The 27,426-nt window shown below is 33.5% G+C and overlaps 2 protein-coding genes across 4 annotated transcripts in view; one reads left to right on the plus strand and one right to left on the minus strand.

Moving 5' to 3' along the window:
* The window catches only part of LOC130051855 (mucin-5AC-like), a 35,548-nt gene extending 17,222 nt beyond the window's left edge, over window positions 1-18,326 (minus strand). For 2 of the 3 annotated variants that reach the window (XM_056154816.1, XM_056154818.1), the window contains exons 1-6: window positions 13,464-13,520; window positions 12,692-12,763; window positions 10,657-10,828; window positions 9,286-9,401; window positions 1,858-1,977; window positions 1,511-1,705 (exon numbers count right to left, since the gene is read on the minus strand). In XM_056154816.1, coding sequence (XP_056010791.1) covers window positions 1,511-1,705; window positions 1,858-1,977; window positions 9,286-9,401; window positions 10,657-10,828; window positions 12,692-12,749 — 661 coding nt within the window. In that variant the 5' untranslated portion in view covers window positions 12,750-12,763; window positions 13,464-13,520. Of the gene's footprint in view, window positions 1-1,510; window positions 1,706-1,857; window positions 1,978-9,285; window positions 9,402-10,656; window positions 10,829-12,691; window positions 12,764-13,463; window positions 13,521-18,209 lie in introns of those variants that run through there. The other variant, XM_056154817.1, reaches the window with a different exon arrangement.
* LOC130051856 (complement C1q-like protein 4) lies at window positions 17,624-24,074 on the plus strand. The gene is made up of 3 exons (XM_056154819.1): window positions 17,624-20,016; window positions 20,132-20,221; window positions 23,620-24,074. The coding sequence occupies exons 1-3, from the start codon at window positions 19,728-19,730 to the stop codon at window positions 24,027-24,029; spliced, it is 789 nt and encodes a 262-aa protein (XP_056010794.1). The 5' UTR covers window positions 17,624-19,727; the 3' UTR covers window positions 24,030-24,074.
* Window positions 24,075-27,426: the final 3,352 nt, after the last annotated feature.

Below are 27,426 nucleotides of genomic sequence, written 5' to 3' on the forward strand. Positions count from 1 at the left end.
CAAATGGAAAATTATTCAATACAAATGGACAATTATACAATACAAATGGAAAATTATACAATAGTAATGGAAATTAGTGCCTACACAATGCAAATGAAAAATTATATAATGAAAATGGAAAATATACAATACAAATGGAAAATTATACAATACAAATGGAAAAGATCATATATTGCAACATTGACATGCCAACTACCTTATGTCTGACAATTTAGTATTACTATAAGAGAATTTAGAATAAAGGGATATCCAGAGGGGTTCAGTTTTTTCTCTATTCACTATGAATTTTGATTAATCGTCTATCATAGTGTGAAAGTCCCTTTAAATTTAAATTTAACTAGTTCTTATGTTTAATGTAAAAGGAATAACCCCCCCCCCCCCCGGGTGTTAGGATCCTCTATAACTGTATGCATACTCAAGACTAGGATGAATTGAATCTCTCAATTTTGTTTCATTTATAACACTTTTTTTTTTAATAAGTTAGGCTAGAAAAGTCGTATTTTAAATGAAAGCTTTTTGACATATATAAAGTACATTCAAGTTTGTTCAAATCATTATTTCCGGGGATAGGTCGATGCAACAATACGGGTGTTGATAGATGTATATATGAAATTCATTAAAAATATGATAGATCAAATGTATTCGTCTGCCCAAAAATTATGTCCTTGTGCAGAGTACAGTAATAGCCATCCCTATACCTATTTGTCTTCCCAAAACCTGGTTAGAAAGGAGCCCCAATCCCCGAAAACCCTGCTACATTTAACTAGCAGCATTAACCCCACGGACATATGGATATATAGCGAAATGTCTCACATTTTATAGGCAAATTAACACTTATAGACACAGAATATTTGGACAACAGAGTGTATTTCATAATAATAAATTATTGAAGGTATTGTTACTTGATAAGGCAAAACTTCAGATTAGAAACATTATTTGGTTTAATACATTAGAATAAAAGATACCGTACGTCCAATTGTATGTCCAATTGTATGTATAGTAATTGAATTAATAATGTCATCGGTTAAAATATGACACACAATACTACATATGTGTAGTATTTGAATTAATGATGGTATCACTTAACATATGACACGCAATGCTACATATGCGTAGTATTTGAATTAATGATGTCATCGGTTAAAATAAGACAAGCAATACTACATATGTGTAGTATTTGAATTAATGATGCCATCGGTTAAAATATGACACGCAATGCTACATATGTGTAGTATTTGAAATATGTGTAGTATTTGAATTAATGATGCCATCGGTTAAAATATGACACGCAATAATACATATGTGTAGTATTTGAAATATGTGTAGTATTTGAATTAATAATGCCATCGGTTAAGATATGACACGCAATACTACATATCTGTAGTATTTGAATTATGAAGGATGTCTTCCACTCAGTGTATACTATAATTACTTCATTTATGCAAAGGAATAATCTTGATGTTGAATGATAGATTATATATTTAATTATAGATTATAATACTTAATTTACTTGTAGTGGTTGCTGTTGTAGAAGTGGTAGTATCTTCTGAAGTGACGGCAGAAGTTGTAGTGGTTGCTGTTGTAGAACTGGTAGTATCCTCAGAAGTGATGGCAGAACTTGTAGTGGTGGTTGCTGTTGTGGCAATGCATGAACACCCACTGCAAGGACCAGACTGGGCAGGTATTGTCACGGAGGATGGATCCCCTAGAGGTCAAACAATGACATTGACATGCATACGAATACAAAGTAGAAGCATAAGGATTTTTTAACATTTCATAGGAAGCCGATTAGTAAAAGCTTTTGATACAAAATCGCAACATTCTCTTTCTTTTTCTGTGTCTCATTGTAATACATACCACTGGTAGCCATGGATAATGCTTGTGAGGGATCTAGATTTAGGGTCATTTTACAAACATCACAAGCACCCAGGTCGCTACTCTCACTCCGGTATACTCTTGTGTTGGCATCGACTATATCTGTAAAAAAAAAAAATCATCAGATATTTTGTTCACAAACATTATTTCAACATGAAGCATAGTCGATATCAAATGTGAAACACAAACTTAGAGCTGACCATTTTACGGTTAGTGAAGTTTTTATAAAGGTGAAGATAACGAACAGTAATCAATCTCATAACTCCTATAAGCAATACAAAATAGAAAATAGATAGTTGGGCAAACACGAACCCCTGGATATACCAGGGGTGGGATCGGGTGCCTAGGAGGTGTTAGCTTCCCCTGTCGACCTGTCACACCCGCCGTGAGCCCTATATCTTGATCAGGTAAACGGAGTTATCCGTAGTCAAATTCAATATGCCATGTTTCCAATTATCCAATATATGTGAAACAAACTTAGAACTGGTCATTTTACAGTTAGTGAAGTTTTCGCGTTTTCAGTTATCCACTATGTGAAAGACTAAGTTAGAGTTGGCCATTTTACAGGCTCGGAACCATAAAAATTAAATGTACATGTTCAAATTGTAATATGTTTAGAGTAAGAAATAAAAAATTAATTGCCAATAATTGCACATCTTGCAAACAGTTACTTATGTTTTTTAATGTCAGACACTACTCAAAATATATTTATTTGATATAATATCTCTATTTTAAGCGTTTCTATCTGGGTCTTGTAGGCAAGTTTTATTAAACATTCATGCGAGGTCTATTTTTATTTTACAACTAAAATGGGACACCATAAAATGTGAACTCAGAGGGTTTATAGGAAATTTTTCAAAACTTAAAGCTCGCAGACTAAGAAAAGATGAAGAAAACATAGCTAAGGAACTTGATGATCAAAAACGAAAAATGTCGGAAGATCCTATGGATGAAAATGTAAATAAATATAATGAAATTAAAGAAAAGTTGGAATTGATAAATGAAAATAAAACAAGAGGTATTATTCTTCGATCAAAAGCAAAGTGGTGTGAAGGAGAAAAGTGTACTAAATATTTTCTCTCCTTAGAAAAAAGAAACTATAAAAATAAATACATATCTACACTAATGTCGAATAAAGGGGTTTTGGAAGGAAGAGAGAAATTATTAAAAGAAGAACAATTATTTTTTGAAAAGTTATACACATCAGATTTAGATTATTGTGACTATAAGAATTATATTGATCAATTTACTTACAATATGAATATTCAAAAACTTGAAAAAGAGGATTCCTTGTCTTGTGAAGGACCTATTACAGTTCATGAATGTGAAGCTATACTAAACACTTTTAAATGCAATAAATCGCCTGGCACTGATGGTTTCCAAATGGAATTTTATAAGTATTTTTGGAAAGAAATTTCAGAATTAATAATTGACAGCTTGAATGAAAGTATTCAAAAACACAAACTTTCCATAGATCAAAGAAAAAGCACCATAACTCTTGTACCTAAAAAAAAGATAAAGATAGGACTGTACTTAAAAACTGGAGACCAATATCACTTCTTAACTTTGACTACAAAATTTTATCAAAAATACTTGCTAGAAGAATTAAAAAGTTTTTACCTCAAATTATAAACACTGATCAAACTGGATATATAGAGAATAGATTTATTGGAGAAAACATTAGAACTATTTCTGATCTTATACATTATACAAGTCTAAAAAACATTCCTGGTTTAATTCTTTTAGTTGATTTTGAGAAGGCATTCGACACTGTGGAATGGAATTTCTTGGATAAAGTATTAGATACATTTGGGTTTGGAGAAAGTTTTAGACTCTGGGTTAAAATCCTATACACAGATATCTCAAGCTGTGTTATAAACAACGGATTCTCAACCCCTTTTTTCAAAATAAGTAGAGGAGTCAGGCAAGGTTGTCCCCTTTCACCATATCTTTTTATTCTTTGTGTTGAGTTGCTTGCAATAAGAATAAGAGAAAACAAAAATGTTCATGGAATCAGAATTGGTGAAACAGAATTTAGGATAAGTCAACTAGCAGATGACACTACTTGCTTTTTAAGTGATGAGAAATCTGGAATTGAATTACTAAACATCATTCAAAATTTTAAACACTGTTCTGGACTGAAAACTAATTTAGATAAAACAGAAGCAGTTTGGATTGGAAGTTGTAAAAATTTCAGACCAGGAATCTTACCTGTTAAGTGGTCAAAAGGTCAATTTTTTACATTAGGAATATGGTTTAGTTCAAAAGGTGAAGAAGAAATGTTAAGAAAGAATTTTAATACAAAACTAGAAGAATTGAAATCAACATTAAATTTATGGAAAATGAGTATTTACAAGTTACCTTTCACAATATCAATGGAAACATCATTACAATCTTTTCAATATAAATCAATTCACAGATTTTATCACACAATAAATTACTGTATGCAATGAAAATTAAAACATCACCTTCTTGTATATTATGTGGAAATTTAGATACAATAGAGCACAGGTTTTACTTTTGTGAATATGTTGGTACTCATTGGAAGCATTTCCAAACTTGGTGGAATAGATTAAACATTACTTATATAAATGATATCTCTTATCAAGACATAATATTTGGAGTTTATGAAGAAAGGTGTGAAAGTCTGAATTATTGTATACTGCTTTCTAAATATTATATACAGTTTGTGTTTAATTCAGATACAGGACACAGTGGTCCTTCTTTATATATATTTTTGCAATTTTTGAGAAGAAAACTGTTTGTTAAAAAACCAATTTATTGTGGCAGAAGAAATCTTGATTATTATAACCAAGTATGGAAAACAATAGAAGACAAAATAATTTCAATGTAAAATGTATCTTCCTTAAATGAATTAGTTATGCATATTTCATACACTAGTCTCTCTTTATCTTCAAAGTAATTGTACAATATTGCTATTAATTTTCATACAGTGATTAACATGTTGAAATATTGAAGTTGCATGTAACATCCTGTTTATATGATAATATATGTCCAAAAAGAGCCAATAAAAAAAAAATATTCATGCCAGGTCTATTTTCATTTTACACGGATGGGGGTATATCTATTTCTATTTGACATGGAGATTTCACATTGGCGGAGGTAGGTCTATTTGCAGTCGTAATGGAGTGGCGGGAAGGCATAATATCATACATATTTTATTGAAAAAAGACATTAACGGCAAACTGACAACTCAACTGTATGACAAACGGGATGATTTCAGCGTCTCCATCGTCAACTTCCCATATTTTTATAGCAAAATTTCATTATCAACTGCATATTGTTTTATATCTCTCAACTGATTCGATACGCAAGAGCTTGTTCTGCGTATGGTCAGTTTTTAAATCGAGGCAAGCTACTGACAAACAAGTTGATGGTAGAGGGGTTTCAACAGTCTCGACTGAAGTCAGCATTTCACAAATGCTATGGTCGTTATAACGATCTAGTTCGTCAATACAACCTATCATTGGGTCAAATGCTGTATGACGAATTCTATTTACTTCACTTTCATCAATATTTAAAGGTTATATGAGACGATTTTCAAAAAAGGAGTTTGTTTAAAAAAAAAAGAGTTATTTTTAATTACTTAATATACATAATTGTGTAAATGAGTCAGAAAAATCGCAAGGTATCAGACGGTACAAATCGTCCAATGTTGCTATGATATGAAGTATCAAAGTAATATGATGAGACCAGCTTGACCCAAGTGTATTTGTATATACTAACAACTTCAGGTTTTAGCGATCAAATTCTTTCGATGTGTTTGTATTCAACTAATATACGAAGTGAGAACAGTGTTTCAATGTAATCTAACGCTCAGGAATATTTGGTTGCGAAATCTACACTGAGATCATTTCAAGTCACAAAAAAGAAAGAAGAAGAAAAACACTCGAAAGTTGCGTGATTTTACGGGAGATGTTGGTGATCAGTTTTGTGCATACCTATTTTGGCAAAAAAAGTGGGTATAATAAATTAAATCTTCGACCAGAATTTCACTAGATGCAGTTCCAACTACTGTATTTTCGACTACGGACCTACTGCAATCATGGCAAAGAGGGGGAAAATCCTCCAAATCGTCGACTGCTTAATTACAGTGTTACTATAGCTTAGTGTTTAGGGCCTACATGATTAACATTGTATGGAATAGTCATATCAAGCTCTTCTGATCAGAACTTTTTTTGTCTAAATAAATCTAGAAGTAGATAAATAAAAGATAAATAGAGCTAACGTTGCACAGGTTGAAAGTAGCTTTATCAGATCCCCCACCCCTCTCCTGTTTGAAAAAGAATGTCCAAAGAAAATGGTTGAGCGATATTGCAATTGCAAGTTTATGTACTACAGCATGGAGGTGCAATAGACAAATGTAAAGTGACATTCTTCTATTATGCCCCAATGTCGCTTATTATTGTAAAAGAATGTCAAGTAGTCAGTTATTTTTATTATAATCATATTTCCTCAACATACTACACGTAAAGTAGATGAACACGATACATATAAAAATCATAGGGAAAATAAATTCAAAATACGGCGTTCGCGATGTGTGCAGAGGAATTTCTGATCTGGTTATAAAATGTCAGGATGGGGTTAATATAGACACGTAGAACCAGGGCAGGGTTTGACACTAAGACCCGTCCGACAGACTGAGTCTACTAAATTATAGGTCTGGTTGGGTAAAATATCCATTTACTAGTCCGACTGGTCGTGTTGAAAAAAGAAACAAGAAACTTTACTTTAAACCATAAGATATTTTATTCTTAACTAAAAACTAATAAAGTTCTGTAGAGTTTGTGAGCAATTTTGAACCGCATGATGACACAATCTCTATTTTTAGTTCGAATAGATAAGTCGCAGTCGGAAGTGATGTTTTACGACATCTACTCGATGTTAATGGGTGTAAAGTTATGTTTTACATAAATTTATTTTCATTAAAAAAAACAACCCCAGTTTATTTTAATCAAATATAAGAAAGTGTTTATAAAATTAATAAATTACGTCGTAAACAGCCATTTTTCGGTGTTGACATATGTGCGGGAATGTCTCTATATTTAAATACGACTTCTCATCCTCAAGAAAAGATGTCCCAAGAGGAAAAAAAAGTAAAGGTTGGGAAGAAACAAAGCAGGGCTTATGAAATAGAGATTAGAAAAAAAGGTTGACGTCATCTTATTTTAAATGGACTAGAGAATTTCCGTGCCAGGTAGAATTTAAAGAAACAGAAAATGTGTTTGAAAATGAAAGCATTAAATTGAATGACGAGACTAAAGGTCTTTTTTTGGGGGAGACAATTAAGTACGTTTTAGTTCAAGCAAACTTAATGTTTGTCATTTTAATTAAGTACATTTAAATATGGAGAAAATATCAATTTCTGGAAAGTTGGTCGGGGCTAGTGGATTTAAGGTAAGGTCTAGCAAAAGTCATTTGAAGTAGCCCGACTGGTCTAGTGCGGAAAAAAGTAAATGTCAGACCCTGCAGGATGTGTGGGGGAGGAGGAAGGGGGGCTGTTCCCCCTTATTTTTGACAACGATCAGTATCTGTTATTTCCATATATGCAAATAAAGATATATTGAGTATCTGGCCTCTCCACTAGTTTTGATAGTAGTAGTGAATTTCATTTTATTGTCCTTTTTTTATAAATAATTTTTTTTTTAAATCGAAGGCTGTAGAAAAATTGAGACAGTTCCTCTTTACATCACGTCATCCCTATCACGATTTCGAATTTTTAAGATTGGGTGGAGTTCTTTTTCTTTTCAAGCCTTGACACCCCTTTGAAAAAACAAAACAGAACAAAACGATGCTGGGTGCCTGAGGTTAGAAATAATTCAAGTAATAATTATCTAGATTTTTCTTATGACCCTCAGAGAATCTACTCTGAAAATCATCATATATTTGTCATTAACCAGAGAGTATTATTTGGACCGCTGGCTCGAAATGAATAGGACTGATCTTGATCGATGTTATTGTTCGTTCTCCGACGAAAAATCGTCGATGTAGCTGACATTTGTATTGATTATGGGTTCAAGGGGATATTACTGTACAACAAACTCATCCAAAAACTCTTTCAGTTGCAAAAAAATAAATAAAAAATAAAATTTATCACAAAAAATATAATTAAAAAATTGAAAAAAATCAAGATAACGATTTTCTATTTAAAGTATCTTTGCACTTCGATGTCATCGTTATTAATTTAAAAAAAAGAATTTTATGAGGAGTCTTCGGAACAAAGTTGGTTATTACGGAGAGAAAAGGTATTGTTAAAAACCGTCTCCTATAACCATTCACAACCTTATATGATGATTCAAATGCAAGGTGAAGATAACGAACAGTGATCAATGTCATAACTCCTACAAGCAATACAAAATAGATAGTTGGGCAAACACGGACCCCTGGACACACCAGAGGTGGGATCAGGTGCCTAGGAGGAGTAATCATCCCCTGTTGACCGGTCACACCCGCCGTGAGCCCCATATCCTGATCAGGTAAACGGAGTTATCCGCAGTCAAAATCAGTGTGCCAAGAACGGCTTAACAATCGGTATGAAACACGTCAGACAACATTTGACCCAATGCGAGGTTGTACTGACGAACTAGATCGTTATAACGACCATAGAACATTTAGAATTGCTCATTATCCTCTCTTTATACATTGAATACCTTTTAAAAGTTCATATATATTCGTTTAGCTACTCTCACACAAACCTCTGTTGCCCCTCGGGTCCAATAAACTGATCTATCTCTGATTGAACTCAAGACACGCGGAGTTAAACTTAAATATTGTTTTTACTTTGTAACATATCCACAAAACATTACAATCATGTTCAATTATTTGAAGAGGAGTCTTATTAATGATCTTAATAAAAAATAAGTTGAAATATCCAGATACAAAACATAAAATATTTCTTAACTCGATATTCTCAAAACTTTGGTCAAATGATTCTATTTCAATAAGAAATATTTTAAATTGAATTGAATCATGTTTATTTATTGAATCTAACCTATCTATATTCTTTTATAGATATGCTCAATAGTTTGAAGAAGGATGGCTTAATAAAATTTCAAAACTATTTCACTCAAATGGAGACATCACATTTATGCATTATTCAGCATACAACTTCCACTTTCAAACAAAAACGAATTACAACCAGGGAAAAAATCACAACAAATTTCCATGTACTTTCAACAATAAAACGTGTACTTTCTATTTTTATTCAATTAAGGCTTCAAACAATGTCTGATTTTTTTCTTCCAAATTCAGTATAATCATCTAAAATCTACCCGTTCTTACACTGGTTAATGTCTAGCTTCTATTTATTTAGAGCGTAAATATCATACACCAAATTCCCTTCAGTAAGAAATCAAGCGAATCAATATAGAATAGAAAAAGAAATCTTACTGTCGGCCAAGAGGTAGTAGATGAATTTGTCTGCTTCTATAGAAACGGCCCACATACAGACATACACATGGTAAGTTTTACTAATAAAAGGCGGTATCATTTCATCATAAGTAGCCCTGAAAGAAAATCAAAGAACTGATAGTACTGTATCACACTTTAAAGACCCATCTCATGACCATACGGTCAGTGAAAATGTAGGCGGAGCCTAATCTAAACAGATGTTATTTACCTGGAGTGGCCAGGGTCTTCCAAGGTGTTAATTGCTATATCCCATGGCACTCAAAGAAATACACAGAGGTAGAACATGGTAGAAATCTACCTATCCATGCTTTTTTTTTTTTTTTTTTTTTTTATAGTTTTGATATACACAGGACCTGTCTCAGGGACCTCTGCAGAGTTTCTGTGGTCATAGTGTTTGAATAATGGTTGTATTCCTCAGGGTAGCTGACACACATTCTACACCCACCCCTTTTTCTCTCTGAGACTCAATTAATAATTTCTGTTATAAATATAGAGGTATCATAAATTGATGACATAAATTATTTCAATAGGTTACAAGTTTTAGAAATAATTGTGCAAATCATTGTTTGATTTCTGATTGTGTAATTTATAATACATGTACAGGTATATAGAGGGGGAAAATTACAATTATATTGAAATTGCATTGTTCAGGGGCCTTTTTAAAAACAATTGAATTACAAGAAAATAGCAGTTGTGGACAGGTCATTGCTATCAAAACTCAGGTAGACTGGGCTTCCTCAAGATCTAAAGAATGCCTGTAGATATTGGCTGTTATTGTTATCAAAACACCTCTCTGGGGTAGCCCCAGACCACAGTGTCTGCAGATGTCACTCCACCTGAGATCTATTGTTAAATGTTTGATTGGCAGGCAGCTTACAATTTAGGGGTGTCAACTTAAAATTGGGTCAAAGCATGTGAACTTTGACTTTTAACTGGAAGAAATAAAATCGCTAAAAATAACCATCAATCACTATTTGCGTTTGATGTTTAATTTCTCTAGGATAAAACACTGCGGAAATTTCAATTTTTTTCGATTAAACGTAAAATGAAGAAATATGTCGCTCGGAATTACTAGTATGTTTAAATACATGTTGCTGATGGAGGACATGCGTTTTAAAGTTTTAATGAAATTATACATGTCGGTAATGAATCTAAAGATATCGATAATTTTCATGAAGTAATTCAATCACAATATCACTGAATGTTTCAACTAAAGTAACGTTTGCTACAAAAGTATTTCAAGTTTTAGAGGATCTAGATAGTGTGAGTAGTTATCCCATTTTTCGATACATGTGATTGATCTGAAAGGGAAGGATGCAATCTACACAAGATTTTTTTTAAAAGTCTTACTTGGAAACAATGATGTTATTCTGGTTGAATAAACAAGTCCAGCTCGTTATTATTTTGACTCCGAATGTTACATTCCATCCTGTCATCACACTTCCGGCAAAAGTTACTGGACGCCCTTTGGCAGAATCGTCCCATGTTTTCCCTTCCAAAATTGCAGGGAACGTGCAACTGTCTTTGGTATAAAAAAACCAATAACAACCCATTGAATAGTACATAACAGGGCCCAGTGGCACAAAAAGCTTAGTCAACCTTAACTGACAGTTAACTTGCCACTAACTCTTGCATTCATTTATATTAGGAATCAAAGTCTAGTTTGTTGGGTACGTGAGGTGATTAAATACAATTGAAAATGTGATAACATGCATAAATTATCACTTTTTTAAATGTGGTTATCTCCTGTATACACAAACTATGCAGTGATTCCTTATGTTCATATATGAAATAAAAATGAAAACATGAAATCGAATAATTTTTTTTTTTATATAAAATTGAAATATTAATAAATCACAGAAATTGAAATCTCTGTAAATTTGTATAATTTCCGTCCACGGACCTTTCATTTTGCATGAACTGAGAATTTAAATAGATCTAGTTGTAGGTCGTGGGGAATTAATACAATTGAGCTTCAAAGAGCCATCACAAAGAAAACAGTTGGAAATGTATTGAACATTAACTAGCTGTCAGATATCAGTTAAAATTAATTAACCTCTGGGTTCAGGGCTGAGGTACACAAAAATTAGTTAAGTTTAACTGACAGTTAACATCTAGTTAACGCAATATGAATGTACAAGTTTGGGCCCAGAAGTAATTCAAACACACACTATCAAATATTCATTTCATTTAAATTTTAGGCCATGAAAATCCGAAATCTCTATTTGTGGATTGTTGCATCCTTAGGTGATCTTTTATCAAACTTTTGGTGAAGTACCTATCCCGATGTTAAGCGCAAGAGGTCAAATAGCAGTTAAGGTTCCATTTATAACGAGATCAAGCGGGAGAGAGCCCGTTATTTTCAAGTCTAACCGAGTGCATAATCAGGATTGGACCTGAAGACATCCAGCTCAAAGAGCTAGCAATTAGTGGGGGTTATTCAGCCATTGTTCCAAAGCAGTGTTTACATTCATAGTGCATTAGACTTCAAACATCCTTATTTACCGAACAGCATGAATGGTTTTGAAAACTTTCCGTCTATATAATTTTACCAAACCACTTTTTTCGTTCGTCACCTCTTCAAAAGGAACACAAACAAAAACAAAAAAACATCACATTGTAATTCAATATCAGCTAACCCGCTAACATTAATATCACCCATCTAAATTTTCCGGGGTTTCTATTTCTTGTGGATACTAAGATTAAATATTTATAAACCTTAATCTCATTTTAAAACTGCCTATGCAAATTTTAGTTTATAATGGATCAGTACATACTAATACATTGTACTAACGTTCGTTTGATCTTTCGTTTTCGATGACCCTACCCCTAAAAAACCCATTGTCGCATTATACTAATGGTGGCGTATCTTTGGTATCACTTGTCAGATTACTATGTCGACTTCTAAGTGAATTATGTTGACTTGTCAGTAACATTATGTCGACTTGTCGGGAAAAAATCTTTGTTCATATTTTCTCATTATCTTTTAATTTTGATTTCCTAATTAATGTCATTTGGTGATATATGCAGTCCTTTTTTTGTAGATAAGTTTATGAAAACAATTTAGAAAAGTAACTATTTTCAATTGATTATAGATCTATATGGTAAATATATTCTACATGTAATACAATAGTAAAGATAACGGATGTTGTCTCATTTATAGCACTACATTGTAAAATGCTATTAATTCCAGAGTTCTTGAAATCTACTTCTTAGGAATCAGACATTTCAAGATTTTTATTTGTCCGAATGATGAAATGTAAAGTGAACTTCATCAGTCCAAGGAAATTTTAACCAGTCAAATCCTTCGAACTGGTAAAATTCAAGAACACTGAATACCTTTTTAAATAAAAAAGAAATGTCACATCCTTTTAGACTAACTTACCAACATAGCACACGGCGATCGTCCACCAAATGAAAACTGCTATTTCTTTTCTGGTCATTTAGATAAAAGGCACTGAATAAAAAAATAGACGCAAATATCAAATTAAATTTTAAATCATTATATTTCCTCTTAAAAGATTTGTCGCTTTGCTTGCATTTCGAAGGAAAGCTCAGTTTAGCTTATTAAATAGATTTATCTCCTATATAAAGAAAGGGATATATGGGGGTCCTGTTACAAATCAGTGAACATTCACAAATAGAGACATTAAATTTGATGAATTCTGAGCGTCAGAATTAAACAGCACACCAGGATTTTGTCACAGTGTCTACTTTTCCCCTCTTGATGTTCAGCAGATATACAGCGGCGGAGTTATAAGTGATTCTGAAATTATCAGCATTATCTGCTTAATACGTTTATAAAGTACAACACAAAGTGTGTCCCTTCTATATCGATATAGATCTAGAGTCTATATACAAAATATGAGAAGGTCGGTGTAACTTTATTTAATTTTTCTTTTCGAATTCCCTTTTTGTATATTCTAATCAATTCATAGTTACACATTTGAAATAGATGCACTTCACATTCATTGCAAAATGATGGTTGATAAGCTAAATAGAAGTGACACACAAGTAAAATACCAACACTATATAGACAGACTAGTTCCCCTTCCAAACAAATGTTTTGATAAAAGGAAACGATTTTCCTATATCAAAAAGATAAAAATTACAAAACCAATAATTTTGATTTTTAAGTCAATAAATTCATACTTAACTCTTACGGGCGAAACAAGGGCTACAACACAGATCTACAGCAACTTCTGGCTTCGACGTTACTATGTGCATAATTTGACGTCATAAAACCTTTTTTGCGACGTCATATGTTTGACGCACCGCACATATTCAGGATTTGAACATATTTTATTGTTATAACAGAGATTGAGCATATGAGCATAAGTTTTTTTTTTTTTAAAGGTATTCAATAAAAAACGACCATATTTCATATCTAGTAAATGGATGGTTGGATTTTTGCAATCATGGTAATCATGGGTATCCGGGTAACGCAGAGGTAGCGCTCTAGCTTCTCACCGCTGCGGCCCGAGTTCGATCCCCGTGGTTTGCACACTCTAACGTCATGCTAGGTCAAAAGGTCATAGGGGGAAAAAATCTTGCATCCGGGTCCTTTGTCAATGTGAAACAGCGAACGACGACGGCTGCTCACCAACATTTTACGGGTGAGACATACTTTGTTTAAGCATGTAAGATGATAAAAATATAACATTCGTAAAAAATACACTTTAAATTTACCACTAAGAGTTGCAGATTAGAATGTTTCATTCACATTTGTTTAATTTGAGCTGGTGAAGTATAGGTTGTTTATGTTTGCTCGCTACTTTCACTTGCGATGTTTTCTATCGAATTACAGTCATTAGCTCTCTAAAATTAACCCAGTGAAGTAGTACATTCAATAGAGAAGCGATAACAGTTCAATAATTTTATTGACAATTTGTCTTTTTTCTTTTAAAATGACAAAGTCGTTTGATTTATCGTCATACCCCCCTCTTCTCTCTCTCTCTCTTCTATGGTATGCAGTATTGAGTAGTAATTAAGTTTGAACCTATGAATTAAAGTCACCCCTCACACAATTAAGGATTTTGAAGTTTGGATTGAAGTAAGTTTTACGAGTTGTTTGGGTTTTTTTTAAAAAGTGTCTATCGGCATCATTGTCGTGCCAATCATTTTCAATATTCGCACGACGGTCGCACTTATATTGGAGCTCCTATCCGCACGATATTCTTTTCCCAATTATAAATTTCTTCTACTTGCCCATGAGACAGAGTGAGAGATATATTTCATTTGTATGATTTTAAATCTTATAAGCTTCTGACAATTTTTAAAAAAAACCGAGATGTCTACACAATTATTTAATTTATCTCTAACTTTGACCAATGACCAGTTCAAAGTTCACTTTTAGGTATAACATATGTAGGCCTATATATATTAAAGCTAGAAACTTTATTGCAAATAATAAGGATACTAATTATAAACCAGGCAATTTAGGTTCACCACCCAATACCCAACTGTTAGTCAATCCATTTTCAGCAGTCTGATTTAAACAACCGACTTCTCTTTGCGAGTGTAAGGAGAAAGGGGTGTGTAAGACAAGTGTAAGGAAAAGGAGGGAGGATTTGACGATTCTAAGAAAGGACGGTTTGTATTAGACGAATGTAAAGAGATGGAGGTATATTTGACGAGTGTAAGGAGAGAAGGGGGTTGGAAAAGCCCTGAATTATTCCTGACTTTCACTAACTATATAGACTACAAGTGATTTTCAAAATTTGTCGTCGTGTGTATAATCTCGCCCCCCCCCCCCCTTTTTGTAAAATTTCCTTTTTAAAAATATTATCTGTATCTATATCGTAGTAGTTGTCAATATTCATATTTTGCCCCCACCCCCCCACCCCCCACCCCCCACCCCTTGATAAGGGACATTATGATGTGCCTGGATAATACTGCCGTGATTTGTTGTAATGCATTTTAATCTATTTTCTTTGTAAAATTACCATTAATAATGAATACCCCCCTGTCCCTAAAAACATCACAATACAATGAGTCCAGTAGTCCGTAGAGGGGTAGACTCTATTATCGAAATTTTACATTTTTGTACCATTCAGAATTAAGATTTTTAGTGTAAAAATGATTGTTTATTATGAAATGGAATCTTCAAACATGGGTATGAAAAGCAACTTTAGTGCCAATATATAGTTTCTCATAGAAATTCTAGAAAGGAACTTTTCCATAAAAGATATGCTAAAGTAAACCTTTGGTCCTCTTTATCTATTATGTAAACAAATTCTATCATAATATAAGAGATAAATCATTAAAAACTTTGGGGGGAAAAGCATACATCGTTGATTTGTCAAAAGGCTGCGTCCATGATTACGTCGTTTTTTCCCCTATGACCTTTGACACACATATATAATTAGGTAATTAAATATGGCGGCACCGAGTGTGCAAAACATTTCTGGTTGGGAGAAGACCTGTATGAAGGTCTCCCGTTCGAATACATGGGTTAACTTCCACAGAATTGAACTCCTTCCCCCCTCCCCAAACATACGTGCATCATATGGACCCCAGTGGAAATAAGCTAGAATTTTTAAAACATTAAAAAGTCTATGGAAAGATCATGTTTTATTAAAATATTTTTGAAAGAAATTATATTTTCATACAAATCTTTTGGTAGAAAGTTAGGCTATATACACATTCTCTTGACGAAAATATGAAATAAAATTAATCATTTACCAGATATCCCTAGAAAATTAGATTAAAAATCTCTACAAAATTCTTATTGTATCTATGCTCTCAAACAATATTCCCTTGTTTATTTTGCTGATTTTTTTTCTTTAGATTTTGGGGATTATATTAGTCATACCGATACGAGTTAATGGATATGTCATGTTACAGCTTGTATTGCTTTGATATCAAAAACTTCCTGACATTTTCCTAATCCTACTTGTGTCCAAACATACATGTACCTTCACATGTTCATTAAATCCCTGTACGACCCGAGAACTCGCAGCTTCAAATGATTTCGTTTGTGAGTAAAATGTCAAGAATTTACATATCGATAAATTCTTTTGAAAAAAAAATGTTTTCAAGAATCTTTTAATTTCAATTTGTTCCCTGCATTAAATATTTCAAAAATTTGAAAAGTTTCCCCGTTGAGTCTCCGTACATTACGTTATTTATTTTCAGAATGAATGCATCGCGTTTTCGGATTTTGATTTTGTAATATTAGAAGACCTGAAGTATGTATTTATTCATTTTTGTCACTTAAATATGTTGTGTTGATACCAAAAAAAAAAAAAAAAAATTAAAAAAAATCGAAGATCAGGTTTAACACATTGTACTTAGCTCATAACACAGTAAGACTTTAGTTTTTCTTTTTAGATAATTTCATAAATTCCTTTACACGTAGCAATTAAAATGATTATACATGTACCTCATGTATCAATATGCCCACACGGCTGATACTTACAAGTACTGTACATCACGTCATAGGATGACGTCTCACGGAGTGCCAATATTGAATCGAAGATTTACACTAGCTCTAGCTACAGGTACCTGAAGTATGGGTAACTTGCAAATATATAAATATTATGACCCCCCCCCCTTTATCCAATGGGAAAAAAGAGCCATTCATTTCTTCAAAATATGTAGATCTATATGTAGGCCTATAGGTACGCGATTTCTCCGCCAATCACCTTCATAAGTCGTTATGAAAAGTCTGCTTTTACTTTTTGTAAGCTTTTGAGATTGCTATACTTGCAATTGGTATTCAAAAGTGGTCATTCTAAAAGCTTACAGAAAGTATTCTATTGATAAGAATTGGACATGACTGGGAATTTAGAACAAGAACTAAGTGGTCATTCTAAAAGCTTACAGAAAGTATTCTATTGATAAGACTTGAACATGACTGGGAATTTAGAACAAGAATTGTGTTTGCGTATCAGTTAGACACAATCTTTTATAGGCCTATAGTCTGTTGTTATAAACATGAAATAAATGTTTTTCATATGAATTCATATATTTTTGACGATTTTTAGATTGGAGACTTTCAATTTATCTGTTTATGGTATAGGCCTACAAAACTTATTATAGGGCCTATATGCAATTTCAATATCATTGTTGATATCTTTACAAATTGTAATGATAGCAATTTCCTCAAGAATGCACTGCAGAATGTGACAATGCAGACCGAGTCTATTTCAACTGAGAAATCAGAGTAGAATATAGATAAAACAATGCAAACTTATGCAGGTATTTTTCATGAAATAATGAAACTTTGTTATCACGTGCAGTTAGGAGTAAGGAACTCGATCAGAATAATTTACACCAACTTTCTAAAATCAAAATTTTGTTCACGACGGTGCTCTATCATTATCTTGATGAATATTTGTTACCAAGTAACGTAAAATATTTGAATTTACCAAAAGATAAGAACACAATGTTATATTTGTTTGAAATTACCAAATATAATAAGCACACTTTGTAACTTTGGAGATAATAATGCTAGTTTAACAGAAAATACTAGTCTCTCAGATTTATCAACAACAAAAAAACAAAAACAAAAAAACCCACTTGTTTTAAACAAAATAAATAAAATAAAAATCCAAATACCGGAATATGCATAATTTTAATACTCTTTATCACGCGACAAGCACGTCGGATATTTAAAGCTTCGTTTTTTAGATGACAAAAGAATACAAATATGATGCTGATTTTTTTCTTCTTCATTTTTTGTTAAATTTGTAACAAACAGCATATCCAGTATCAATCATGCTTGGAATGTATACCTGGGAAATTTTAATGAATATCATGCATTTCAATCATCTTGTTAATGTCAACGCACTGAGCTAAAAATCAAATTTATACGCCTATCACTGTGAAAAAAAATAAACAGTTATAAATGTGTGCATTTTTGGTGACAATTAATTAAACTCTGAAAATACTTTACCCACCTGTGTGTCGGTGTTTCTGGGCTTTGTATTCCGTATCCCCCGTCATGCAATTGTTACTAAAAATCAGAACACCCAAGTCAAAACACCTTTCACAGAATTCAAAGGCTTCATCACATTTTAATTGTAAAAAAGTGTCATGAAAATATGTCTTTTTTGTTGGCACGGGAGATCAGTTCCACAGAAGAGCCAAACTGCAGAGCGAATTTGCGCCCGATTTTTATGCTGTGAAACATGATACAACCGTGACGTGAAGTTGAGACTCAATGCATTCGATTTCAATTGGAAGTACAAGGCGTTGCGAAATCTTTGTAAATTCAAGAGCCAATTAATGCATAAATTAGCACTAAACTTTTGTGGCATTTTGACCCGGAACATTTGTTTACTGTCAGAGATGCAAACTTTTTGCCCTTCACTTCCCCAAATGAAAAATCAGGCATGAAATGAAATTTGAGAAGGGAAAAAAAATTAAAGAAATTAAATACGCAGAGTGGTTTATTGAAAACGTTAGCTTTGACAAAACGCTGGGTGGAAAAGAAGAAGAAAAAATACGACAAATTATGAGGAAGCATTGCTACTGAGCCGTCGCTGAGTAGGGGTTTTCTCCAACGTGGATCTATGAACATGCTCAATTTGATGCATATATGCAATATCGACCTGCTTATCTAAATGCGTAGCTTTCTTTTTAAAATTCGTCCTTTCTGTTCGAAAATCTTGCAAATATCGCGCGACATTCAAAAGAAATATCACACATGCAAATATAATGCAAATTTATTCATATCATATTCAAGCGAAAATCATGCAATTTTTATGCAATACTTTTTTCGTATAATATTAGATTATATATTGTAATATTCAGTGATTTTAATTTCACGTGATCATCGTGCAGTGCTTTTGTATGTTTATATAGAAATGACGCAGCTTTCTGTTAGTTTCTGGGAGAATGACAGACTATCTTTTCATCTATTGATACATGTAATTATTTGTATTGTTCAGCTTTTGAAAACACAACTAATTTGATGTACATGTACGCTAGTGCAGCCCACCCACAGCTGAGTATGTTTGATTCGTTTATAGATATAATTATAATGGGATGAATAATTGTAAAACATATTTGCTAATCTATGACACTTACTCCTCCTATCTAGGCACCTGATCCCACCTCTGGTATGTTTCCCTTAATATGTATTCTTGATAGGATTAATGAGATTAATTACTGTACTCGTTCGTTATCTTCACTTGTTCACCAACAGATACACATATATAAAACATGTAACCTTCAAACATTTCAATTTCAAATATCATTGCACCCCTCCCCCACACGGTTTAGTCGCGAAGCACGATTTCGATATGTATGGTCGCATGCACAGCTTAGATTTATATTTTCCTTTCATAAAAATGTCCTTTCTAATTTCTGAGTCTTTCCAATCCCACAAAATAAGGAAAGCTGACTTTCAACAAATTACCACTGAACCATAATCAGCGAGCGATAAGTGCTCTCCGTTCTTGACACCGTGTTTTATGAATGAGACCCAGTCTGTGTTATCTGTCGCTCTGTCATGTCAGAGTCTGTATATACAACATAAATACGTGAATAGTGTTGGCAACATGGTATTCTGGACTTGGATTTTACTTCTTCGTTACATATCGGACACAGCGTGTCTTCTGAACCCTGAAATCCCGCCACCCACTACTCCGACCCCGATAAACAGCCCCGATTCCCAGTTCATGCGACAACTTCTTCTCCAAGAGCAGCAACTCAGAATAGAACTGCAGAAACAGATTACAAGCATTCAGTCACAAGTTCAGGGTATCCAGAGAAATTTCTTTACTATTATTATTATTATTATTTTTTTAAATTTGATAATTCAATGTAAATGTTATCTAGTAGTTTGGGGTCGTTGAACTGATGATGTACTTTTCAGATCTGAGGAATAATGTAGATACTTGTGAGAACAACTACAGAAATCTGCAGTCAACATTTGCCGAGTTTAATAAAAACATTTCGGCCAGTAGTAAGTAATTTTATAGATATGAATTCATACAATCAGAACAAGTTCCTTTGTCACGTTCCATACATGTATACCGGTGTTTTCTTCCCGCGGGCATTAACTTTGGCAAATTTCTAGGTAATAATTTAAGAGGAATACATTCTGGTCAACAAGAACGAAGGCCGGATAGACTCAATTTTACAAATATTTTATAATGAGATATAATTAACTCGTTATAACGAGTAAAATTTTTTTTTTACTCTTTCAAAATGAGCCTAGTCGGCTTTCGTAAACAAGGAGACCCAAAACATAAAAAATGACATGTAGTGTAATGTTAATTACTTATATGTGAAATATTTTCCTGTCGTCAGAAATAACCGACATAAAGGGCACTTGATGAAATAATATATAATAATATACAAAAAATGATGCATGGGTTGATTTATATTTTTGGCCTAGTTTCGTTGTAATAAGTACAAATATAAAGCTCCTTCAAAAGTAAGGAACTTGTAAATATTCTATGATATTCAAAATTTGAAATGTTTTACTCCTACCTACATTTTGTATATATATATATAACTTAATACGAATTTTCCCCACTGTTTTGTATTTTTAAATTGAGAAATCTTGGGAATAAATCGCATTTCATACAGTAGATAGTATTCGTTTTACTTATATAAACATAAATTTAGTTTTCATCCGTAATTACACTGGAAAGAAAATGAAAACGAATTGGCCTAACAGAGTTATCTTTCTTGCAAAAATTCGTATTCAAGATGTAGGTACATGTACACATGATAACAAATAGGTGAAATAAGCCAAAATAATCACTCCGCAGAGAAACAAACTGTCATGGGGAATATATGCACATAAGACAAGTTACAAAACAAGAGACCCATGGCCACATTGCTCACCTGAGTCACCTTGGCCCATATCTACAGATTTTCCATACATATTCGCATGTAAAACTTTGGTCCCTATTGTGGCCCACTAGCCCCTACTTACCCCTGGGGGCCATGTTTTTACAAACTTGAATCTGCACTGTGTCAAAAACCTTTTATGCAAATGTAAACTTCTTTGGCCCAATGGTTTTTGAAAAGAAGATTTTTAAAGATATTTATTCTATATACCAGTTTTTAAAACTTTGATCCCCTATTGTGGCCCCATCCTACCCCCGAGGGCCATGGTTTTCACAAACATGAATCTGCATTATTCCAGGACGCTTTCATGTAATTGTGTACTTTTTTAGTCCTGTGGTTCTTGAAAAGAAGATTTTCAAAGATGTTCTCCCTATATATCTGCAAGTAAAACGTTGATCCACTATTGCGGCACCATCCTACCCCCGAGGGCCATGGTTTTCACAAACATGAATCTGCATTATTCCAGGACGCTTTCATGTAATTGTGTACTTTTTTAGTCCTGTGGTTCTTGAAAAGAAGATTTTCAAAGATTTTCTCCCTATATATCTGCAAGTAAAACGTTGATCCACTATTGCGGCACCATCCTAAATGTACCCCCGGGTCCATGATTTTAACATACTTGAATTTGCACAATGTCAGGACGCTTTCGTGGAAATTTCTACTTAATTTCTTGGTCCAGTGGTTCTTGAGAAGATTTTTTCCCTATATATCTGCATGTAAAACTTTGATCCCCTAATGCGGCACCATCCTACCCCCGGGGCCATGATTTTAACAAACTTGAATCTACATAATGTCAGGGCGCTTTCATGTAAATTTCTACTTTCCTGGTCCAGTGGTTCTTGAGAAGAAGATTTTAAAAGATTTTCCCTATATATTTGTATGTAAAACTTTGATCCTCTATTGTGGCCCCATCCAACCCCCGGGGGCCATGATTTTAACAATTTAGAATTTGCATTATATAAGGAAGCTTTCATGCAAATGTAAACTTGTTTGGCGCAATGGTTCTTGAGAAGATTTTCATAGATGTTTTTCTATATATTAATATGTAAAACTTTAATATCTTATTGTAGTCCCATCTTACCCCGGGGGCCATGATTTTTACAATTTTGAATCTGCACTATGCCAGGAAGCTTTCATGTAAATCTTAGCTTTCCGGCTCAGTGTTTCTTGAGAAGAAGATTTTTAAAAAAAGATTTTCCCTATATATTTGTAGGTAAAACTTTGATCCCCTATTGTGCTCCCATCCTACCCCCAGAGGTCATCATTTTAACAAACTTTAATCTGCACTATGTTAGGAAGCTTTCATGTAAATTTCAGCTCCCCTGGCCCAGTGGTTCTTGGGAAGATTTTTAAATTACCTTACCCTACTTTTGCATTTTTGTGATTATCTCCCCTTTGAAGGGGGTATGACCATTTATTTAAACAAACTTGAAAGCCCTTCACCCAAGGATGCTTTCTGCCAAGTCTGGTTGAAATTGGACCAGTGGTTCTGGAGAAGATGAAAATGTGAAAAGTTTACGCCGACACCGATGTCGACGACAGACAACGGACAAATTTTGATCAGAAAAGCTCACTTGAGCCTTCGGCTCAATTGAGCTAAAAATAAACTGGTACAGGCATACCACAACAGAAAATCCCTGCAGATATCACAAGGCAGGCTTCCAACAGAAAATCTCCGTAAATATCGCATCCTGTGATATTTCATATACATACAGGCTTCTGTACCTATTAAATGTTGTATTTTTGTTTAATTAATAATAAGCGTTACTTTGTAAATGGTTTAGATTAAAAAAGACTGCAGTGTTCCGAGCCGGCGGGGAGTCTTTCCAAATGAAGATATGTACTAGTGCGCTGTCGCAGACCAAATGAAGATATGTACTAGTGCGCTGTCGCAGACCAATGTCTTTAGATTTTGAATATAATCAATAATTTCTGTGGTAATTCTGAACGTCAGGTCCATTTCGGAATCCAGTCTGCTGTCGTATTAGTGACGGTCCGTTATCGCTTCAAGTTCTATTGTGGTACGGGACGTCTGATTTCATAGACTGGTCCGCTCAAGGTCATGCCCGAAAGACCTTTGACTTTTACTTCCAATACTGGTGACTTGGCGAAACTTCGACGCGGCATGCACCAGGAACATGCTGAGCCTATTCAAAATGGAAAATATATACAAGGAATTATTCATTTACCTAGTATCAATTAGTACAAAATCAATCTGAAGTCACAAACTGGAAAATGAGTAGCAATTTGAATGGTTGGACAATTTTTTTTTTAGTTACATGCATTAGACAAAAGAAAATCAATACACTGTAGCATGTGCCTCCCTGTAATTTTCGTAAAGATAAAAGTTAGATCGGCAGGCGTCAAACAGACAGACGTATAACAGACACCTGTTGTAACATTTCACTCTCTTCTGATTTTTGACCAGTAGGGCTACAATTCGTAAGTTACATATGAAACACATATCTGTAACTATATAACTCTTTTTTAACTTGTTTACAGCAAATAACCTTTCACAAGTTGCTTTCTTCGTGAGACTACGCAATAAAATAACCAACCATCACCAATCTACCATAATAGTCTTCGATGACGTGCAGCTAAACACGGGCAATGCTTACGACCCCCACATAGGAACTTTCACTGCTCCTGTCGACGGCATCTATAAATTTGACCTGGTCCTCTCAAGTGACGTCGAAAACGGTCATGGAGAAATAATGCACAATGGCGTAAGAGTTCTTGATGTATACGCAGATAAACTGAATTCGATGTGGTATGGTCGGGGGAGCGGGAGCATTATCGTCCGCATGACACAGGGGGATAAAGTGTGGATTCAGAATACCGACACCGGAAACACAGTCATCAATGCTGGCGTGGAAACAGCCTTCTCAGGACATCTACTGTACCCAGCTTAGGTTTTATTAAAACACACTGATTCTCATGGCTCTTGCCAAGAAAAATGAATGTTGTTGATTTGATGTGATGAAAATTATGGTGGCATAGTACTGACATCACGTGTTAGATAATCACATCGACTTGTCAGATCTTTATGTTGACTTGTCAGACTTATCAGTTATCACTTAATCACGTGATAAAAAATTCAACATGAAAACGTGTCCATTCCAATTTTGTGCCACCATCAAGTTGATAACATTTATCCAACAAGGCAACATAAACACCTTACAAGTCGATATAAAGAAGATCCGAAAAGGCAACATTAGAATCTGACAAGCCAATAATAAATATAAAATAAAGATCCGAAAAGGCAACATTAGGATCTGACAAGCCAATAATAAATATAAAGATCCGAAAAGGCAACAATAGGATCTGACAAGCCAGTAATAAATATAAAGATCCGAAAAGGCAACATTAGGATCTGACAAGTCGATAAAGATCCGACAAGGCAACATTAGGATCTGACAAGTCAATAATGAATACAATATTTATAAAGATTCGAAAAGGCACCATTAGAATCTGACAAGTCAATATAAAGATCCGACAAGGCAACAATAGGATCTGATAAGTCTGACAAGTCGACGTGGTTATCTGACAAGTCGACTTGATCTGGCATGATATTATGCTGAGCACACAGACACTCTCTTCGCTAGCCACGGTTACTGAGTCCGGTAGTACCTACCCTACATTTGGCGTATAGTGTTAACGGAAACAATAGGCTTGGCTTGCGACGATGAGACACCTGAAGTATAGATACTACTATACCCCTCCCCCTTTTTTGTAACCTTTAGCGATTCTCCATGTACAGGCCTAATTTTTTCATCGATTAATTTGATACTTCTCATATAGCTTTGTTAACAAGAGAAGAAGCCAATTGAATTTGGGATCAAAAGGTCAAGGTCACTTGTTCTTCATCGAATTTTTTTTTTACATTTACTGCTTGTCTAACATCGTGAAGGAATGTTCCGCTTTTCTGATGCTAGTATTTTTATTCACACTAAATTCGTCATGTTTGTCTTATAACTCAGCATCACAGGCACCTGAAAGTATGCTTTACCCACCCCCGTTATTTTTTTTATTTTTTTGCGGCGATAGTTTATCCGAAATGTATGGATTTCCTGTCTATCATATGTAATTGTTTCCCGCTTTTTGTAAGCTTTAGTCTACAAGTTGAGAGTTACCACACACACCGAGTCCCTAACACACGCACACACGGTCCCGTTATTCTATCCTATCTCTGTGAATTGCGGAGGGATATTGAACTCTAAAAGTATACTATGTCATGTACAAGCATATTTGTATGCATGCAAGTTTATTATTTCTTTCAACTTTCATGACCGTCTTCTCGCTTGGCATTTCTGTAGTGAAGCTAATAAGGGGGAAGGTACAGGTAAAGGCGTTACGTTTGATGACTGACTATAATTTTTGAAAATTATATAAGATATATCATATCTTTCATAAGATATCGTATAATGGATATAAGATATATTATACACTCTAGAAAATATCTTATAAAATTCATGAGATATCTTTTTAAAAAGAGGAAGAAATGTAAAAACAGTGCCATAAGGTTTTTTTTCCCTTGCCTATACCGACCCATACGTCAACACTTTATGCCAGAAAACATGTTCAACAATATTATATAAGATAGATTCCCCCCCCCCCCCCCCCCCCCCACATATATCAGTCTTTAATTCCAAAATACATTACTATTTCGGGGTAAAGTCTCCGCAGAGACCCCCTTATAATCTTTACCTAGGGTGCCAGGGGCCCCTTGGATTAGATGTATATAGGCATACATATATATAAATTAATCATATAAATTTCTACATATAGAAAACACAAACATATATGCATACATACAAACACACACACATATAATATACTGTTATATAACAAAATTTATTAACATGTTATGACAAAAAAGGTTCTTATTTTTACGGAAAAACCAACAACACAACAATATAATTATGTACATAAAGAACCTGAAACTGCCATATGCGGGGTTAACAATTCAAAAGTTCATATCACAACCCCCATGGCAGCACTATAGGAGGACAGGGCCCCTCCTCATAGTGGGAACTTTTTGCAAAATACCAGTATATAAAAGGTTTATTACAAAATTTTATTTGATATAGAAATATAGTTGTTTGTAATCAATTCAAATTGTTCAAAATAAACTCACATTGTAACATAGTTAAAAATGTGCATAGACAGATATTTGTCAGAGGTTTCATATTATAAAAAGTCATACCTGCAAAGGTGTATAACTTACAATTTGTCTTTAATTGCTTTCATAACTTTAGCATATTTTTTATCCTGAATTTTTGTGTACACTTCTGTATAAAAATTCAATTTACTTTTTATGTGGTTACATATTTCTTGAGGTTTTTCGTCTTTGTTATCTAATCTACAATACATTTTATACTTGTATATTTTACAAGCAATAAGAGATATTATGCTATTCAAAAAGAGTGTCTTTTCATTGTTTTCATAGTAAAATCCTATCACAATTGTTTTCCACGATATATCAAATTTTAAAATTTGTTTAACAATGTCCCATATATGAGAAACATTTTTACATTTTAAGATAAGATGTTCATTGTTTTCTTTAGCATCTCTGCAAAAGACACAAAAATCATTTTCTACTATCTTCCATTTCTTCAGCAATTCTCTGTTACACAATAGATTATTTAATAATTTATAATTAAATTCTGATATACTTCTGTCTCTTATGGATAAGATTTTTTGTTCATAAATAGATTTCCAAGCCGTTTTTGTTATTTCAAAAACCTTTCCGTAATATGTTTGGTGTAATGGAGGTATAAATTTTTCATGACAAAGAATTTCGTAAATCAACTTTGAATTGATATCACACACTTTAACATGTCCTTTACATAATAAATCGTATGATGTATTCCCATGAAAAATGTTTTCGTATCGTATATTTGAAAATTCATAACTTTTAAAGGTTTTTGTTATAACTGTTTTTATAATCATATATTCACACATCCAGTTTTTTTTTTACATATAAGTTTGTCATCAAACCATTCCAAAGGTTTTATGCCATTTTCATTTACAATATCATTCAAAAATTTAAAACCGCTCCTCAGCCAATTATGAAAAAATATTGGCTTGTTTTTGTACATAAAATTTTTATTACACCACAACGGTTCTTTCAATAATGCATTCAGATAAAATTGTTTTTTATTTTTTTTTTTACATTCGTTGAAAAATACAAGCATTTCCTTGTAGAATAGAGGAAAATGTTCCATTATTTGATAATCATTTGATTTCGTAATATTTGTTTTACATAGATATTCAAAATCAAAGTCTCTTTCTTTGCACAAACTATCT

The sequence above is a fragment of the Ostrea edulis genome, chromosome 2 (genome assembly GCF_947568905.1).
Source record: "Ostrea edulis chromosome 2, xbOstEdul1.1, whole genome shotgun sequence".
NCBI lineage: Eukaryota > Metazoa > Mollusca > Bivalvia > Ostreida > Ostreidae > Ostrea > Ostrea edulis.